At 43.0% G+C, this 21,459-nt stretch overlaps 1 protein-coding gene across 1 annotated transcript in view; it reads left to right on the top strand.

Annotated features, from left to right (window-relative positions):
• Window positions 1-603: 603 nt before the first annotated feature.
• Window positions 604-21,459, top strand: part of si:ch1073-184j22.1 (erythroferrone) — a 30,263-nt gene continuing 9,407 nt past the window's right edge. Inside the window, exons 1-4 of the mRNA XM_014139157.3 lie at window positions 604-1,881; window positions 2,165-2,281; window positions 5,821-5,935; window positions 21,135-21,262. Coding sequence (XP_013994632.3) covers window positions 1,720-1,881; window positions 2,165-2,281; window positions 5,821-5,935; window positions 21,135-21,262 — 522 coding nt within the window. The 5' untranslated portion in view covers window positions 604-1,719. The remainder of the gene's footprint in view (window positions 1,882-2,164; window positions 2,282-5,820; window positions 5,936-21,134; window positions 21,263-21,459) is intronic.

Raw genomic sequence — 21,459 nt, 5'->3', positions numbered from 1 at the left:
TTGGCTCATTGGGAGATACAATTCCACTGAAACGCTACACTCAACTTCAAAATAACATTTCATCATCTGGAGAATACTCGCTCTCATGCACCAACTTTCCTGACAAATGTCATCATCTTGGCAACATTGAACCAATGTTAGACCACACCCCTCTCATATCTCTGCTGTGTGTCTCTCCCTCTTCTTCTGTCTCCCTTACTCTCCCCCTTTCTCTCTTTTGCATTGATCCTCCATATCGCCAGATGTTATAGCTTGTGTTGTCAATGGCTCTATTGGTCTGTGTAACCGTGTGTTGTTATTTATGTCAATGTGGTCTGTAAATTTTGATTTCTTTTGAACTCGAGGCAAATTTGTGAATAAGACCAATAAAGTGGATTCGGCTGAACTCTAACACTTTGACAACTCCAAGTTCACCATAATAAAAATGTATATAATTTGTCTGACTCTTAAGGATATAATACATTCAATTCCACATCCTTGGGTCAGGGTCAAGGAGTAAAGGCTACCTTGTTGGCACTAGGACCCAGCAAAAAATAATGACATGTGGGAAGCCATGTAAGTCAGTACTGGAGAACTTGCAGCAGAGAATGGAAAATGATTCAGAGAGGGAGGGAATGAAAGAGACCACAAACAAAGAACAGAGACAGGGAAAGAACACAGGGAGGAGGGAGTTAGATAAAGAGAGACAGAATGACGCGGGGCAGACAAGAGGAACAGGGCTGCAGCTGGAAAGAGTGACAGCTCAAGATCAAGAGGCTGATAGAGTGAGAGTGAAGGAGGAGCCCACTAAGAAGGAGGGAGGGAGGAGGAGGAGTCTTGAACAACAAGAGAAAGATTAAAAAAATCGCTTGGGAGAGAGAAAGGTCTACAAACAGAACCAGTCCAAACACAGCCATTACACTGGAGCAGCATGTTGAGCCCAAGGAATATGGATTGAAGTCAAGACAAGTTGGAAATCTATCTGGGAACAGGACACCCTAATTAAACCGACAACCAAAGGAACAACTGCTATAGCGAAGAGAGAAAGACAGACAGTGAGAGGGAGCAAGAGAAGAGAGAGAGAGTACAGGGCAGTGAACGAGTAAGGGAAAAAGAGTGGCTAGACAGAGGAGGGCAAAAGAAGAGAATTAATACCACCCACTGTGCCAATACCACACACAGAGTAAAATTGTTACACACATACACACATTCAAAGACAGAAATCCTGCCTGTGCCACACACACAGTATTTATGTCTCACATATTGGCAATACCACACACACTGAATTTCTCAAACAAGTTTGCATGCAACATATGCAGTAAGTATTCGACACGCTGAAATCAAAACATTTATATCAACAGAAACGGAGAGAAACAAAGAAGATAAAGAGGCATGGAGAGACATTAGAGCGTCATATGGGTTGGTATTACTACGCACAGTGACATAGACAGACAAAACGCAACATAGTGGCATCACGGGGCCTCCACAGGAGAAGGAACTCTTCGAAAACTAACCTGAGGAACTATACTGCCAACTTAACCCCAAAAAATAATCACCACAGAACTGAAGGCCGGTGATTCTTCTACACTTTGACTACAATCCTACTACCATTAACCAGCAGCAAAGCAGAGCAACTGTATTGAGGATCTATCATCTCCGTAGGATGGGTGCCTAAGACAGGCGAGCTGAAGAGCTGTGTCCCTGGAAGGAGCACCACCAGCCCTGCAGCCCCTCCCCATCATGCTGCCCCGGACGGCCCAGGGCAGGGGCACCTTAAGCAGGGTACGAGGGCTCCTGCTGCTGCCCCTCCTAATGGTTCTGCTGGTGACTTTTTGTGCTGCACAGAGCGAGAAGAGTCAGGAGAACCAGGGAGAGAATAACACTGGCAGTACGGAGAGCCCGGTACGTCTCTATTTTCACACACACCATTACCAATACGTCTCTCACATGTACACACATAATCGCACATTAACAATTAAACATGTTTTTTTCTCTCCAAATGGCAGTATGTGCCTGACTTGATGAATGACTGTTATGATGGGTATAAGGTAGTGAGTCAGATATAATTGCTGTGGTAAATATTATGATATTGCTGTTCAGTGTGAGGACCAAGTGGTTACAGTCTGTATGGTTTAAGGGGATATTTTTCAACATTCATGGTAGTAGTAACTCATTGTAATTGCAGGAGACTGTCTCCTCAGATGTGGCCATCGTCAGTCCTCGTAACTCCTGGCTCGTCTTCAGACACAACTCCAACAAAGGAGAGAACAAGAAGACCAAGCCACCAAAGAGGGCATCTAAGGTGAGTAGATATACAAATGGAAACCCACACAGATCTACACAGAAGGCTAATACAAGCCTAGCTAACACAGGTACAAGCTAGCTAACACAGGTACATTCACATTCTGGCTTATATAAGCACTGACAAAAATAGAAACACAACATGCAAAGATTTTACTGAGTTAGAGTTCATATAAGGAAATTGGTCAATTTAAATAAATAAATTAGGCCCTAATCTATGGATTTCACATGACTGGACAGCAGCGCAGCCATGGGTGGGCCTGGGAGGGCATAAGCCCACCCACTGGGGAGTCAGGCCCAGCCAATCAGAATGAGTTTTACCCCACAAAAATACTTTATTACAGACAGAAAAACTCCTTAGTTTCATCAGCTGTCCGGGTGGCTGGTCTCAAACGATCCCGCAGGTGAAGAAGCCGGATGTGGAGGTCCTGGGCTGGTGTGATTACACGTGGTCTGCGGTTGTGAGGACATACTGCCAAATTCTCTAAAATGACGTTGGAGGAGGCTTATGGTAGAGAAATAAACATTAAATTCTCTGGCAACAGCTCTGGTGGACATTCCTGCAGTCAGCATGCCAATTGCATGCTCCCTCAAAACTTGAGACATCTGTGGCATTGTGTTGTGTGACAAAGTGCACATTTTAGAGTGGCCTTTTATTGTCCCTAGCACAAGGTGCACCTGTGGAATGATCATGCTGTTTAATCAGTTTCTTGATATGCCACACCTGTCAGGTGGATGGATTATCGTGCCAAAGAAATGCTCACAAACGGGGATGTAAACTTTTTTTGTGGGTATGGAACATTTCTGGGATCTTTTATTTCAGTTCCTGAAACATGGGCCCAACATGTTGCGTTTATATTTTTGTTCAGTATATATACAGTGCCTTCAGAAAGTATTCATACACCTTGACTTATTCCACATTTTGTTGTGTTACAGCCTGAATTCAAAATGTATAAAATCTTTTTTTTCACCTATTTACACGCAATACCCCATAATGACAAAGTGAAAACATGTTTTTAGAAATGTTAGCAAATCCATTAAAAATGAAATACAGAAATATAAAATGTACATAAGTATTCACACCCCTGAGTCAATACATGTTAGAATCACCTTTGGCAGCTATTACAGCTGACAGTCTTTCTGGGTTAGTCACTAAGAGCTTTGCACAACTGGATTGTACAATATTTGCTCATTATTATTTTTACAATTCTTCAAGCTCTGTCAAGTTGGTTGTTGATCATTGCTAGACAGCCATTTTCAGCCATAGATTTTCAAGCCGATTTAAGTCAAAACTGTAACTATGCCACTCAGAAACATCTATAGTCGTCTTGTAAGCAACTTTAGTGTATATTTGGCCTTGTGTTTTAGGTTGCTGTCCTGCTGAAAGGTGAATTTGTCTCCCAGTGTCTGTTGGAAAGCAGACTGAACCAGTTGTTCCTTTAGGATTCAGCCTGTGCTTAGCTCTATTCTGTTTCTTTTTATCCTAAAAATCTCCCTAGTCCTTGCTGATGACCATGCTTTAAAATATGAAGAGTTGTACTCAGTGATGTGTTGTGTTGGATTTGCCATAAAAATAAAGCTATGTATTCAGGACGTAAAGTTCATTTCTTTGCTACATCTTCTGCAGTTTTACTTTCATGCCTTATTGCAAACAAGATGCATGTTCTGGAATATTTTTATTCTGTACAGGCTTCCTTCTTTTCACTCTGTCATTTAGGTTAGTATTGTGGATTAATTACAATGTTGTTGATCCATCCTCAGTTTTCTCATATCACAGCCATTGAACTCTGTAGCTGTTTTAAAGTCACCATCGGCCTCATGGTGAAATCCCTGAGCGGTTTCCCTCCTCTCTAGCAACTGAGTTAGGAAGGACATACATATCTTTGTAGTGACTGGGTTTATTGATACACCATCCAAAGCGTAATTTATAACGTCACCATGCTCAAAGGGATATTCAATGTCTGCCTTTTTTTTACCCATCCACCGATAGGTTCCGTTCTTTACGAGGCAATGGAAAATTTCCCTCGTCTTTGTGGTTGAATCTGTGTTTGACATTTAATGCTCGACTGAGGGACCTTACAGATAATTAATTGTATGTGGGGTACAGAGATGAGGTAATCAGTCAAAATTCATGTTAAACACTATTATTGTACACAGAGTAAGTCCATGCTACTTATTATGTGACTTGTTAAGCTTTTTTTTCTCCTGCACTTATTTAGGCTTGTCATTACAAAGGGGTTGAATAGTTACTGATTTGACATTTCAGTTTTTCATTTTACTTGAATTTGTAAGAATTTCGAAACATTTTTGTGTGTATGCCAGTGACACGAAATCTCAATTTAATCAATTTTAATTTCAGGCTGTAACACAACAAAATGTGGAAAAAGTCAAAGGTTTGAATACTTTCTGAAGGCACTGTAGGTTTAATCTATATAAGTTTAAATAAGTATACTGCTAAGCAGGTATGACGGTAACATAAGCGAAAACAGGTGAAATGGGTTCAAAGAAGCTAATGTTAGGCTAACACGTCAAAAGTCATACCAGGTAATCAATTTGTGTAGCTGAAGTGTTTAAAATATAAAGGTAATTTATAACTGAGCCGACATATGCAGTGTTTACCGTGAATACAGTCTCCGCTAAAGTGGGACCATTGCCTTAAAATCTGAATCACGCTGTAAAGCTGAACTTCAGCAATGTGGATTGAATAGAGCCCCTAGTGTCAACACAGTTGAATAAATACTGAGCAGTATAGTCACCTAGGCTATGTGTGGGTTCCCCTGGATTTACAATTAGCAGCAGGTGTATTGCTAACAGCTAAATAAATATACAGTACATGTGTGCAGCATTAAAAAGATGGATACAGGTTAGTTTATATAACAACATAGCTATTGAAAGAGAGGCTGCACTTAATTACCAAAAACCTATGTATTTACATGGTAGTTAAGGTATGTACAATGTAATCACTCTAGGTACATATTATTACATATGTATTACAACTGCACAATATCAAGGATTTGGACAAACTCTCAATGAAGACAACTGAATGCTGGTGAGCGAATGGGTCTACATTAGATACACTGTGTCTTTGTTGTTCATTTCATTCATTGTAAGTCAAGGTAGATATCCTTATGTTTCACCTTAGTTCAAATTCAAATACACATGCGATAGGAGGGGTCTGAGCATTGGTAGTTTAGGGCGCCCGCTCAGGAAGAAGTAAGGCATCTCTGCTATTTCGTGTTAGATGGTGGGAGTGATAGATTGCTTAATTGTAACAGGTGCCAATTCGACCAAGTTGTCAAAATGATGGGCAATGATTTTAATAAAAAAGAGTGGCTAGGTATACCGCATTTAATCTGGATTTGATGATGGCAATTTATAGTCTAGCATCTCTTGCTTGCTTTTTATCATGATCCATCGAGAATAACTGTAGCCAATCAGTTTTAGGTGTAGACGCCTTTAGATATTCCCGTTTGTCTGAACTCATTGAGGACTGATCATCGAGGACTGGTTTCATAATTGTTTTTTTGTCTCTGTCTGTAGCATGGTCTACCGGGCCCCCCCGGACCACCAGGCCCTCAAGGGCCACCCGGCCCCCCCGCCCCCCTGTTACCTCAGCAGGAAGAGCTGATGCAGGAGTTCCAGCTACGACTGAGAGGTACGTAAGAACAGAACAATGGCAGACTCTGAAATTAAGAGACAGACCTGGATGTCAACCAGTTATTGGTCTCCACTAGGCTGCGACATAGTGTCAAGTGTATCCTAAGGTTCAAATTTTGTTCAATCATGGCCTGGGGTGGTCTAGCGGTTACAGGCCCATCGTGTCGATTCTGGCCCACGCCCTTCTGGCACAAAGAACTCGATCCCCCGATTGGCTTGATATATTTACACATTTCAAATATGGACAGTCCAGGGATATTTTACCCCCGATCTTGATAATAAATTACCATACCAGACACTTTTGGATAACAGAAATAGGGAACAATTATAACAATAGGCCTCACAAACATGAGTTTCCATTCATACAAAATGTTGGGTAAATTTCCACAGTAGGTTTGCTGTGGTAAACAATTAAATACGCCATTAGTCTGTTCAAAAAGGTCTAAGTTGTTCCGATTACAATACCAACCAGAGGCGAACATATCTTAAGACTTTGGTTGCAAGCAGGACTACGGTAATTCCGACATATTTTAGGAAGCGGTAATGAGGTGACCAATAATGGTGACAGTTGAGATCAGCTGTGTGGGGGAATTTAGAGCGTATTGATGGTTTATTGAGACATCAGGTGGCGATAATCTAGTGCAATCGATGGTTGCAATAGGCCCCATATTTGATTATATTCCAATTGGCTACATTCTGTAGGCTACCCGTTTGCCTATTAATCGTCACATAATTGTGACAATGGTGCTAGTACGAACTCGGACCCAGGCGCAGAGAAACACAGCAGGCAGAGGTAAGGCTACATCCAGAATATTTACTTAAGGTCTTCATAGCAAAACATCAAAGCAAGGGCACACGAGAACACTGAACAAAACATGAGACCTGAGCAACTGGCCCAGTCCACAGAGGAACCCAAATAGTCATCCAGCAGGTGATCCCAATAAGCCCAATCAGGGTCACCTGGATACTAGATATAACCCAAGGGTGCTCTCCAGTGGCAACCTCAGGTAGTACACTCAAGGGAGAAAACCTGACCTGTGACAGGACCCCCCCTACCCCCTCAAGGAATGGCTCCTGACGTTCCACCAGGGGTAGCTGAACGTCGACGAATGAGTCCGGGGTCCAAAATGTCCCGGGCCGGAACCCAGGAACGTTCCTCAGGCTCGTAACCCTCTCAGTCCACGGGACACTGAGTCCCTCGCCGGAACTGACGACTGGAGAGGATGCGTCGCACCGTGTAGGCTGGGTGTCCCGCTATCATGCGAGGCGGAGGTGGAGGCCGAGTGGCCAGAACCAGAGGACTGTACACCACAGGCTTGAGTCTGGAGATGTGGAAGGTGGGATGAACCCACATGGACCAGGGAAGACGAAGGCGATAGGCTATTGATTGATGCGCTGTAGAACCTTGAATGGCTCAACGTACCGGGGAGCCAACTTCCTTGCTTCCATGCGTAGAGGCAGATCCCTAGTAGACAACCAGACCATCTGGCTAGGACGCAGGAGGAGACTCGGGCGGCGATGACGGTTGGCCTGTTGTTGAACCCGAGCTGAGGACCTCAGGAGCACTGACCAAGCCCTCTTCCAGGTCCAGCGGCAATGAGAGGTGAGGCATTGAGCTGACAGAACCGTCACTTCAATCTCCTGACCTGGAATGGTGACAGGCCAGTGGAGGAACACTGGAGAGTGTTGTGTGCATACTCCACCCAGGGAAGGTGCTGACTCCAAATGACGGGGTTGGCGGACACACAGCACTGTAAGGTGGTCTCCAGATCCTAGTTCACCCGCTCAGTTTGACCATTGGACTGAGGGTGATAACCTGAGGACAGACTGGCTGATGACCCCTGAAAAGTACAAAATGCCCTCCAAAATCTGGAGGCAAACTGGCCCCGGTCGGAGACTATGTCCAGAGGAAGTCTGTGAAGGCGGAAAACTAGCTGAGCAGTCTCACGGCAGATGGGAGTTTAGGGAGCAGAATGAAATGTGCCTCCTTGGAAGAGCAGTCCACAATGACCAGAATGACCGTGTGTCCCTCTGAGGATGGAAGGCCTGTGATTAAATCCATAGAGAGATGGAACCATGGTTGAATGTGTTGGCAGCGGATGAAGAAGCCCCAGAGGCTGCTGACTAGGAGTCTTGTTCCGGGCGCATGTCGGACAGGCAGCCACAAAGGTCCGAGTATCTGCATTCACCGAGGGCAACCAAAACCTCCTCCTAAAAAACTCTAGCGTTCACTGCCCTCCCGGATGAGAGGTGAGATGCGACGAGTGAGCCCACTGAAGAACAAAAAGTATGTTAGGTGGACAGCTGTCTGGAACTGCCTCCCTACCTTGCACCTCCCTCACTACAGTCTCTATACCCCAGGACCCCCCGGCACGGGGATGAGCGACCTGGCGATGATGGGTTCGAACGGCCGATCCTCACTGGAGCTAGGGAACTGGCAAGAAAGGGCATCTGGCTTCACGTTCTTAGACCCCGGACGGTAAGATAACGTGAATCTAAACCAAGTGAAGAAGAGAGCCCAACTAGCCTTTCGGGGGTTGAGGCATTTAGTCTTCTGGATGGAGGCCAGGTTCTTGTGGTCAGTCCAAACCGTAAAGGGATGTTCCGAGCCCTCCAACCAGTGCCGCCACTCCTCCAAAGCCAGTTTGACTGCAAGAAGCTCCCGATTGCCGACATCATAGTTACTCTCCTCTGGAGTGAGACGCCTAGAGAAGGCGGCACAGGGATGAAGCTTTAGGTCTTTCACCGAGCGCTGAGACAGAACCGCCCCCACGCCAATGTCAGAGGCATACACCTCTATCACGAAGGGAAGAGAAGGATCCACATGAACGAGAATGGGTGCAGAAGAAAACCAACGTTTCAGGTCCTGGAACGCCTTCTCTGCAGCAAGGGTCCAGCATACATGCCCAGCCGAGCCCTTGGTGAGCATTGTCAATGGCGCCGTCAACGGTTCTTGATGGTAATGTTATTTAAACCCCGGTAATCAATACAGAGACGTAATCCCCCATCCTTCTTCCTAACAAAGCAAAAACCCGCACCTGCAGGTGAAGTGGATGGCCGAATAAAATCAGCCGCCAGCACCTCCTCAATATAACTGTTCATGGCTGCAGTCTCTGGACCTGAGAGAGAATACAGCCCTCCTCTCGAAGGAGTGGTACCGGACAGGAGGTCGATGGCACAATCGTAGGGCCTGTGAGTAGGTAGTTTGCTGGCCCTTTGTTTGCTGAAGACCTGACCCAAATCCCAGCAATCCCGAGGTACGCAGTAACGGTCAGGCTTGTCATTCCCAGCTAGCGGAACAGGAGCAGAAGTCTCCAGACGAACAGGTCTGGAAAGGTGTGGAGAGAGCTGCTGGCAGGTGAACTGGCATGAAGGATTCCATCCCAGAACGCTTCCCGAAGGCCAGTCAATTTGAGGATTATAGGTGGAAAGCCATGGATGTCCAAGAACCAGGGGAAGCTCAGGAGAGTCCACCAGATGTAACTGAATAAGCTCCACATGGTCATCCAGAACTCGTAGCTGAATAGGCATGGTGAGTTGCTTCACCTTCCCAGACCCTAGAGGTTGACCATCCAGCGCAGTGACCGACAATGGAGTGTCCAGCTTAGTGAGTGGCAGCCTCTGTGGGCGAGCTAATGTGCGATCCAGAAAACAGCCAGTAGCCCCAGAGTCTATGAAAGCAGGAATGTCCAACTGTCCATTGTCCCACCGCAGGTTGGCCGGAAGCAAGGTGCGTACCGTATCGGCCGCAGGAGACCATCTGACTCTCCAGAGCGGAAAGTCTGGTGCCTCCCAATTGCATCGGATCCTCTGAAGTAGAGGTCGACCGATTATGATTTTTCAACGCCGATACCGGTACCGATTATTGGAGGGCCCAAAAAAGCCGATGCCGATTAATCAGCCACTTTTTTTATTTATTTATTTGTAATAATGACAATTACAACAATGCTGAATGAACACTTATTTTAACTTAATATCAATATCAATGAAATCAATTTAGCCTCAAATAAATAATGAAACATGTTCAATTTGGTTTAAATAATGCAAAACAAAGTGTTGGAGAAGAAAGTAAAAGTGCAATATGTGCCACGTAAGAAAGCTAATGTTTAAGTGCCTTGCTCAGAACATGGGAACATATGAAAGCTGGTGGTTCCTTTTAACATGAGTCTTCAATATTCCCAGGTAAGAAGTTTTAGGTTGTAGTTATTATAGGAATTATAGGACTATTTCTCTCTATACGATTTGTATTTCATATACCTTAGACTATTGGAAGTTCTTATAGGCACTTTAGTATTGCCAGTGTAACAGTATAGCTTCCGTCCCTCTCCTCGCTCCTACCTGGGCTCAAACCAGGAACACATCGACAACAGCCACCCTCGAAGCAGCGTTACCCATGCAGAGGAAGGGAAACAACTACTCCAAGTTTCAGAGCGAGTGACGTTTGAAACGCTATTAGCGTGCACCCGGCTAACTAGCTAGCCATTTCACATCGGTTACACCAGCCTAATTTTGGGAGTTGACAGGCTTGAAGGGGTGGGTATAATTTGTGGAACGTTCCAACAGGAATCTGTTCCAAAAAACGTAAAGTAAAAGGTTGCCAACCAACAATGCATACAAAGTAGCAACGCATACAAACCTAGCTAACTAGCTGCCGAATAGGCATCAACTCACCACGTAGCTTATTCTTAATGTTTGTCCATAGGCAAACAGACATGTGAGGAGAGACATTTTTCGGAATAAACGTGATGAGTGAAAAACGCAATGAAATAGACCACTCCCTACCTGGTATCTTATTCTGCCGCTATACAACTTTGTATGCGTTGTTTTTTGGAAACCTTGTTATTTACAATGTTTTTGGAATAGATTCCTGTTGGAACGTTCCACAAATTATACCCACCCAGGTTGAAGTCATAACCTCTCTTGGCTAAGCGGGACGAAATCGTGCCCACCTACGCAACAGCCAGTGTAATCCCGTGGCGCGATTTTCAAATACCTTAGAAATGCTATTACTTCAATTTCTCAAACATATGACTATTTTACACCATTTTAAAGACAAGACTCTCGTTAATCTAACCACACTGTCCGATTTCAAAAAGGCTTTACAACGAAAGCAAAACATTAGATTATGTCAGCAGAGTACCCAGCCAGAAATAATCAGACACCCATTTTTCAAGCTAGCATATAATGTCACAAAAACCCAGAAGACAGCTAAATGCAGCACTAACCTTTGATGATCTTCATCAGATGACACACATAGGACATTATGTTATACAATACATGCATGTTTTGTTCAATCAAGTTCATATTTATATCAAAAACCAGCTTTTTACATTAGCATGTGACGTTCAGAACTAGCATACCCCCCGCAAACCTCCGGTGAATTTACTAAATTACTCACGATAAACGTTCACAAAAAACATAACAATTATTTTAAGAATTATAGATACAGAACTCCTTTGTGCAATCAAGGTGTCCGATTTTAAAATTGCTTTTCGTTGAAAGCACATTTTGCAATATTCTGAGTACATAGCCCAGCCATCACGGCTAGCTATTTAGACACCCACCAAGTTTAGCCCTGACCAAACTCCGATTTACTATTACAAAAGTTTGATTACCTTTGCTGTTCTTCGTCAGAATGCACTCCCAGGACTGCTACTTCAATAACAAATGTTGGTTTGGTCCAAAATAATCCATCGTTATATCCAAATAGCGGCGTTTTGTTCGTGCGTTCAAGACACTATCTGAAGTGGAAATAAGGGTCACGAGCATGGCGCAATTCGTGACAAAAAATTCTAAATATTCCATTACCGTACTTCGAAGCATGTCAACCGCTGTTTAAAATCCATTTTTATGCCATTTTTCTCGTAAAAAAGCGATAATATTCCGACCGGGAATCTACGTTTAGGTAAACAGAGGAAAGAAAACAAAGCATTCGGTCGACGCGGGCACGCGCCTGAGTCTCACAGTACTGTAACCAGCCACTACCCAAACGCGCTACTTTTTTTCAACCAGAGCCTGCAAAGCCACGATTCAGCTTTTTGCCCCCTTCTGAGAGCCCATGGGAGCCGTAGGAAGTGTCACGTAACAGCAGAGATCCTCTGTAATGGATAGAGATAATCAAGAAGGGCAAGAAATTGTCAGACAGGCCACTTCCTGCATGGAATCTTCTCAGGTTTTGGCCTGCCATATGAGTTCTCTTATACTCACAGACACCATTCAAACAGTTTTAGAAACTTAAGGGTGTCTTTTCTATCCAAAGCCAATAATTATACGCAATTTCTAGTTACTGGGCTGGAGTAGTAACCAGATTAAATCGGGTACGTTTTTTATCCAGCCGTGTCAATACTGCCCCCTAGCCCTAACAGCGCAATGCTTGAAGCACAGCGAAGGGCTGTTTGAATGAATGCTTACGAGCCTGCTGCTGCCTACCACTGCTCAGTCAGACTGCTCTATCAAATCATAGACTTAATTATAATATAATAAACACACAGAAATACGAGCCTTAGGTCATTAATATGGTAGAATCCGGAAACTATCATCTCGAAAACAAACGTTTTTTTCTTTCAGTGACATACGGAACCGTTCCGTATTTTATCTAACGGGTGACTAAGTCTAAATATTCCTGTTAGGCATTGATGTTTATGGTTAGGTACATTGGTGCAACGACAGTACTTTTTTCGCAAATGCGCTTGTTAAATCAACACCCGTTTGTCGAAGTAGGCTGTGATTCAATGAAAATTAACAGGCACCGCATCGATTATATGCAACGCAGGACACGTTCGATAAACTAGTAATATCATCACCCATGTGTAGTTAACTAGTGATTATGTTAAGATTGATCGTTTTTTATAAGTCTAATGCTAGCTAGCAACTTACCTTTGCTTCTTGCTGCCCTCGCGTAACAAGTAGTCAGCCTGTTAATCCTTGTGGAGTGCAATGTAAGGCAGGTGGTTAGAGCATTGGACTGGTAACTGAAGGTTGCAAAAACGAATCCCCCCTGAACAAGGCAGTTAACCCCCGTTTCTAGGCCGTCATTGTAAATAAGAATGTGTTCTTAATCTGACTTGCCTAGTTAAATAAAGGTGTAAAAAAAAAGAAGAAGAATAATAATAATTAAAAAAATAATCGGCAAATCGGTGGCCAAAAATACCGATTACCGATTGTTATGAAACCTTGAAATCAGCCCTAATTAATCGGCCATTCCGATTAATTGGTCGACCTCTACACTCAGAGTTCCAATGTGGCAATTGTTTGCTTGCCGAGGATTATACGCTTGAGATGGCTTCCTTGATCACACAGGTCGCCAGCTTACGTAAGAAACTGGGGCAAACGCAGAGTGGAATGTTGACCTTTTCTACACCGGTGGCTGGGCGGCGTTCACGCTTGCTGGATGCATCTCCGCCTTATCGTTTGTTGTTATCATACTGGCCGGTGTTGCCTGGAGTTCATTCACCAGGGGAGCCATCTCCTGCCTCTCCTCCCCCATCTGATAGCGGAGTCAATGGAGCACTGCAAGAGGAACATGGCAATCAACGATGGTCGCATGTCACAAGCCGTGGAAGCCGAAGACAGCGGCCTCTCGCAAAGCAGTCTACACTCCCAACGAGAGGCCCAGAGCGGATACAACCAACGAATAGTTCCGCCGTCCTGGAGCCTGATCTTCCTGCACCTGTGTCTGCGGCCGCAGTGCCTACTCCTACAATTTCAAAGTCGATGTCGGCAACCTGCTCTGGATCGACCGGGGCTTCTCCATCTGTCGGAGGCCTGCACCAGGCGCCAGGAGCAATGGGCTCAGGTTATCCTGCCTCTCGCCCATCCATAAAGGGTTCTCCAAATCTTTTGACGCGTGGGAGCCATCGGATTATCTTGTCCTTCTCACCAACCATGATTTTGGACAGCTCTCGGTGCAAAAACAATGTCCTATCCAGGAGCGCGAGTAATTTACATTACTAAACTGCTCCCGAATGTACTACGTCAGGACATGGAAATTGATTCTATCGTAGTCCATGTGGGTTTTAATGACATTATGAAGGGCAGCTCTGAACAGTTCAAACTGGATTTTAAAAAGCTGATTGACTCTCTTCTAGACACTAATAAAAGACCCATCATATCTGGCCCTGTGCCCTCTCTGAATTGTGGCATTGAACACTTTAGCGGGATTCTTTCTCTTCACAACTGGCTACGTGATTATTGCAGCTCAGTGAGTGTAACTTTTGTTGACAATTTTGATACCTTTTGGAAACAAAACATGTTTTATAAGGAAGATGGGATCCATCCAAATCATTTGGATACCTGTACCCTTTCACAGCATTATAAGGCTACATTGAGACAATGACTTATCAATGACCCAAGCCCAGCTCAGTAAATCCCTACAATTGTGCCACTGAGTTGTCATAATGCTTCAGCAACTGTACATTATATCAGGGGTGTTGGTAGACACAATGTAAGTAACCTAATTTATTGATGTAAAGAATATTTGTTGGTCTCTGGTGTGTAATGAGGGGCAAACAGATGCTGCACTTGACACATTTATTAAATTGCTTATTCCAGTTACTAATAAGCATGCACCCATTAAGAAAATGATTGTAAAAGCTGCTAAATCCCCGTGGATTGATGAGGAATTGAAAAATTGTATGGTTGAGAGGGATGAAGCAAAAGGAATGGCAAATAAGTCTGGCTGCACAACCGATTGGCAAACATATTTCAAACTGAGAAATCATGTGACTAAACTGAATAAAAAGAAGAAACTACACTACGAAACAAAGATAAATTACATAAAGAATAATAGTAAAAACTTTGGAGCACCTTAAATAAAATGTTGGGAAAAAAGGCAAACTCATCTCCATCATTCATTGAATCTGATGGCTCATTCACCAACTGATATTGCCAACTACTTTAGTTGTTGGCAAGATTAGCACATTTAGGCATGACATGCCAGCAACAAACACTGACACTACACATCCAAGTATATCTGACCGAATTATGAAAAATGATTGTTGTCTATCAACAATGACAAGCCAACAGGGTCTGACAACTTGGATGAAAAATTACTGAGGATAATAGTGGACGATATTACTACTCCTATTTGCCACATCTTCAATTTAAGCCTACTCGAAAGTGTGTGCCCCCAGGCCTGGAGGGAAGCAAAAGTCATTCCGCTACCTAAGAATAGTAAAGCCCCCTTTACTGGCTCAAATAGCCGACCAATCAGCCTGTTATCAGCCCTTGGTAAACTTTTGGAAAAAATTGTGTTTGACCAGATACAATGCTATTTTACAGTAAACAAATTGACAACAGACCTTCAGCACGCTTTTAGGGAAGGGCATTCAACAAGCACAGCACTTACACAAATGACTGGCTGAGAGAAATTGATGATTGTGGGGCCTGTTTTGTTCAACTTTAGTGCGGCTTTTGACATTATCAATTATAGTCTGTTGCTGGAAAAACGTATGTTTATGACTTTACACCTCCTGCTATATTGTGGATTAATAATTACCTGTCTAACAGAACACAGAGGGTGTTCTTAAATGGAACCCTCTCCAACATGATCTAGGTAGAATCAGGAATTCCCCAGGGCAGCTGTCTAGGCCCATTACTTTTTTCAATCTTTACTAACGACAGGAGATGCGTCCATCCATGAATGATGGATACGGGTAAGATAGTCTACCTAGTTACATTTTCAGATATTACGGGTTTCTAATTTTAACAGAAAGAGCCATTTTCTTGGTTATCTATATCCTAATTGAAGCTAGCTAACATTCAACCTGGTTGGTTAGCTACATGCAGATTCATGTAGGGTAGTAACGTCATGAGTTGTGATTATGGTTCATTGTTTACCATTGCTAATATTAGCTGGCTGGCTCGCTAGCTAACGTTACATGTATGACCTTATTATTCGTATCTCAGAGCCATTTTCTTAGCTAGCTATTGCCTAATGTTAGCTAGCTAACATTGAACCTGGTTGGTTAGCTACCTGCAGATTCATGCAGGGTAGTAACGTCATGAGTTAGGATCATGGTTCATTGTTTACCTAGCTAGCTAACATTAGCTGGCTGGCTGGCTAGCTAAAGTTATGTGTATGACCTTATTATTCGTATCTCAGAGCCAATTGCTTGGCTAGCTATAGCCTAATGTTAGCTAGCTAACATTGAACCTGGTTGGTCAGCTACCTGCAGATTCAAGCTGGGTAGTAACTCCATGTGATTATGGTTCATTGTTTACCTAGCTAGCTAGCTACATGTCTTAACAAAAGACTCCACTACGCAAGTAAAAATTTCAGGTGCGTTCGTAAATTCAGTCTGGCTATCTACTCCAATTTCAGAGCACTCTCGTCTGAGTGTGCCAGTGCGCAGAATAACTGATGAATTTATGAACTCTCAACACCCATGGAATATGACTGGTGTCAGTAAACGTAGGCAAAAAAGCGTAAATAAATTGTTTCCCAGCAGCACAGTTACAGTCACCATCACTCTGGATAACATGAAAACAGCCTAACCAGCTCTGCTAGGGCGATTCAAATGGTCAGAGTGGGGTGTTCTCTCATTATGTGTCTGGAAGTAGCTAGCAAGTTAGCAAGTTAGCCAATGTTAGTCAGTTATCTTGGGTGCTTGACTGCCGTTGTGAGGTCAGAACGTTCGTTCGGATCAACCCTACTCATCGGCCAGAGCGTCTGGTGTGAGCTCTGAACGCTCCGAGAACGACACGTTTTGAACTTCCGAACGGACAATCTGACAGCACAGTTGTAGTCACCAACGCTCTGGAAAACATAACAGCCTAACCAGCACTGCTAGGGCGAGTAATGTTCAGTGAGCTGTTCTGTCATTTGTGTCTGGAAGTAGCTAGCAAGTTAGCTTGGTTGCTTTACTTCTGTTGTTAGTACACAGCGCTCGAATCAACCCTTAAAGAGATGGGTGGGGCTAAAGCTTCAGAGCGTGTGAACGATGCTGAATGGGTGTAGACAAAGAAGAGCTCTCCAGTAATAGTACCAAAAGATCCAAAGGCCATTTTCTCAAAAGTGAGTTTACAAGTTTAACAACTTTCAAAGCAAAATTGCTTTCCCATTGTTCCTCATCTGTAGTGTATGATATACCATTTTGTATCTGAGTCTCTACATTTTATCTAATGTAAAATACACAACTTCAAATGTTTCTACATAAGACCGGTCAGTCACATTTATGAGAGGTATTGACATGTTGAATGCACCGAGCTGTTTGTCTAAACTACTGGCACACAGCTCAGACACCCATGCATACCCCACAAAACATGCCACAAGAGGTCTCTTCACAGTTCCCAAGTCCAAAACAGACTATGGGAGGCGCACAGTACTACATAAAGCCATGACTACATGGAACTCTATTCCACATCAAGTAACTGATGCAAGCAGTAAAATTAGATTTAAAAAACAAATAAAAATAAACCTTATTGGACAGTGGGGACTGTGAAGCAACACAACCATAGGCACAGACACATGCATACACACACACACACACACACACACACACACACACACACACACACACACACACACACACACACACACACACACACACACACACACACACACACACAATAACATAAGCACTGTACACACACGTGCACATGGATTTTGTATTGTAGATATGTGGTAGTGGTGGAGTAGTGACCTGAGGGTACAGTGTGTTGTGAATGTATTGTAATGTTTTTAAAATTGTATAACTTCCTTAATTTTGCTGCTAATGGGGATCCCGGATAGATACAAATACAAACAGCATCATCTAGAGTAGCACCATGGTGTAGCCGGAGGACATTTTGTGACTATGACGTATTTTTCTCCGCTATTACAGGAGTAACAAAGGCCTAGTTCACACATTTTGTAGCTTAATTTTTTTTATAGGCTAGGTTGTAGCAACATCATGATGGGTATAGGGCAAATTAAAATATTTGAACTGGGTGAATGGAATATGAATGACAGTCATCCAATATTCTTTTATAGAAATAAGGCCATGCTAATAAAAAAAAAAGATTGTCCTTCCTAATCATAAATGGCACCAACCGCCACTGATCTGAGGACATCATAATGATGACAAGGAGTTGCCTATTAATTATTTGTCTTTTTTAGCAATGACGTCTTATTTTTAAGCAACTACGAAATCATCACTAGCCGTTTAAAACTAGTGGACACCGAAGTTGGGAATCAGTGGCCGCTGAGAACGTTCATAACAATGGAGTGATGTTATAACAATAAACGGCTAGTGATGACCATGAAATCCATAAAAAGGTATCAATTCGATATTGAAGAAAAACCACACCCGACTCTAAAGCAGAACCCACAGTGCTAGTTGTTTGAATCAGAGATCACAATTGTTTATATTTTGCAACATGATTATTGAATTATGACTTATATCTTGATTATCGAATGCAGCCAGAGCTTGAAAACTGTCATCTGAAATGGAAAAAAATAGCCCTAACCCTAAAATACTACAATTGCTGCAAACTGTCACGTCCTGGCCAGTATAAGGGTTAATTGTTATTGTAGTTTGGTCAGGACGTGGCAGAGGGTATTTGTTTTATGTGGTTCAGGGTGGTGTTTTTGTAGTAAGGGCATTTGATTTAGTATTCCGGGATTTATTGGGCACTGTTTGAGATTCATGCATTCTATGTTTAGTCTAGGTAGTCTGTTTCTATATTGAGTTAATTGGGGTGGACTTCCAATTGAAGGCAGCTGTGTGGTGTTGCCTTTGATTGGAAGTCCTATATTAGTTGGGTGTGTTTGTCTGTGTGTTTGTGGGAGATTGTTCTGAGTTTATCCTTGTCCCTTGCCAGACTGTTTGTTGATCGTTCGTTCTCTTTTTGTTATTTTGGTGTTCATTTTGGAATTTAATGCGCCATTTTGGTCCTCCTTAACCAACGACGACCGTGACACAAACAATATACGGAATACATACTCTGCGGTGCATGCAGTGTATTCACACTACAAACACAGCATAACTCAGTACATGCTGCCTAACAATGCACAGCCACTACATTTTCTGTATTGGTTACAGTTGGTTTTTCTAAACAATGTGGGTGAATGTAGGATATTTAAAAAAAAATGCTTGGGAGGCTGTTTGTCTGATTGTGGGCTGGTCTGATCCCTTAATAGAGGTAATTTTCCAGAACGTGGATGTGACTTGGCTGGGCTGTAAAATTCCTCAGATTCCTCCAGACTCGCTAGTGTGTCTTTGTTACTTTGTGTGTGTGCTTGTGCGTGAGTACGTGTGTATGAGGTATTTGTGCTTGTGCGTATGTTTCCAGTTGGCATTTGTGTGTTTGTAATAACTGTCTGTGTGTGGAATGAGAGTTGGCAGGCTGCCATGTGAGTAGACACGGGTCTGTTTGTGCTCTCCGGGAACTGCAGGCTGTTCTCACAGCCCTCTAAAACATAAAGACTTCCATTCACACAGCCGAGCAGGGTGGCGCCGTACACACACTCTCGCAGACACGCTACAGACACTAGCACACAAACTAAAACATACTCTTTAACACTTAAACTCACACACACACACTGCTGATATTCAAACAAATGTATATTCACACCACTGGTGTACCACACACCCCCACAGACCTTCTGGGGGTCGCCCCCCCCCCCCCCCACCCCCCAGGGAGCATATGAACAAGCCTTAAATATTTACAATTACAGGAAATGTGCTTTAAAACGGCAACATTTTCTCTCAGACTCATTGCAAAATGTGTAGAATCTCAGGAAATTAGCTTTAAAAATGCAAAATCTTCTCTCAGCCTGACATTGACAGACATTGATAGTTCAATTATTTTAATTCCATTTCATTCAGTTTTTTTTTCTGTGAGCTCAATGCACACATTTCACTGCAGTTTCTCTAGAGATAAATCAGATCATGCCTGAACAGTTGGGAGTTGTAGTATCATACAGGCCAATGTTCTACATAGTTTAGTGCACAACATGTGATAATTAATTACAATAGCCATAATCCGTTGCGCAGCTACTTGTCCGGTCTGTTTCTTTTATGCCTGCTACGTAAGGGACAGTAATCAAGAGGGGATGCATAGAAAGCAGTTTCTTTGAGGTATCTCTACCTGAAAATACATCATCTAAGTGATTGATAGTTGATATTCGGCAGTCATAAAACTATGCCTTATTTACTTTGAAGAACTACTTGTGATTTTGTAAGACAGCACAGGCAGCATCTCTATAGAGATGACATGATGACTTGGAATCAAATAATAAAGTCATCAAATAAAACAAATCTAATATACACAATAATTTAAATATTTTATTGAAGTAAAGTAATATGAATAACTGATGGTTAATAAGTGATCAGCAGTCATGGGCAGTCACTACCATCATGGGACTTTTATTAATTGTTTTATTCTGTGTTACAGCATTTAACCCACAATGCATAGTGCATTTAATGTAAAAATATATATATCGAAAGATTAGCTATATAAAAATGTGTAGAATTGCAGGAAATGTGCTTAAAAACAGCAACATTTTCTCTCAGTCTGATGGCAAAGGTGTAGAATAGCATGAAACTGCACATTTTTCTCTTTAGCCCATGGTTTAGGCTAAAGGGGGGTGGGGCTCTTGTGAGGGGGACCTCATGAAACTGCAGTATGCCACTGATTTGCACACATCAACACAGATCAATCTCAAATATATTTATATTAGGCATGTACACGACACTCTCAGATTCTTAATTCAAAAAGCAATGTAAGACAGCAAATCTCACACACCACAACTCAAACATATATTCTTTAAGAATATAAACAACACAAAACAATTCCGTCTTTCACTTCAGAACCTTTTTGATTATTCTGACACTCAATCCACATTAATCTAACTCATCTCCCCTCCTCTTGCCATTACAGAAAACTCATACAGTATCAACATAATCAACATTTATCAAAGCCTGGACTTTTCAAATACTTTGACAATGCATCCTTTCCTTCTTTCCTTCCTTGAAGGTGTTCACCTATCCAGTCATTGATCTGCCTTGACTGGGTAGGTGAAAGCCATGAATAGTCTCTGTGTGCGTCTCAAATAGCACCGTATTCCCTATATAGTGCACACTACTTTTGAACAAAGCTCTATGGGTCCTGATCAAAAGTAGTGCACTAATGAATTGAGGGGAATCTGTCTCTGTCTCTCTTAAAAATAAATAAATAGGTCAACTGATCACAGGAACTCTCTCCCTCTATCTCAGAGATGGCGGGTGGTCCCTGTCTGCTCTGTGAGCGACCTCCCCGTGTGGCCACCGCCTTCCACTGCCGCCTGCACCACCCCCTCACCGTGCCACGCCGCAGTCTGCTAGAGCTGCAGCCATTCAGCAGTGTGAGTGAATCGCTCATACACACACACACACACACACACACACACACACACACACACACACATACACACACACACACACACACACACACCCTAAATATGCCAAGGCAGGCACACACTCACAAACACACATGCATATGGTTACAGACACAACTCACTGGAGCCCCAGGCCTTCAACTGTATGAGTATACACACGCTAC

The sequence above is a fragment of the Salmo salar genome, chromosome 14 (assembly GCF_965601325.2).
Source record: "Salmo salar chromosome 14, fSalSal1, whole genome shotgun sequence".
In the NCBI taxonomy this organism is placed as follows: domain Eukaryota; kingdom Metazoa; phylum Chordata; class Actinopteri; order Salmoniformes; family Salmonidae; genus Salmo; species Salmo salar.
This window is presented reverse-complemented; position numbering and strand designations above follow the sequence as displayed.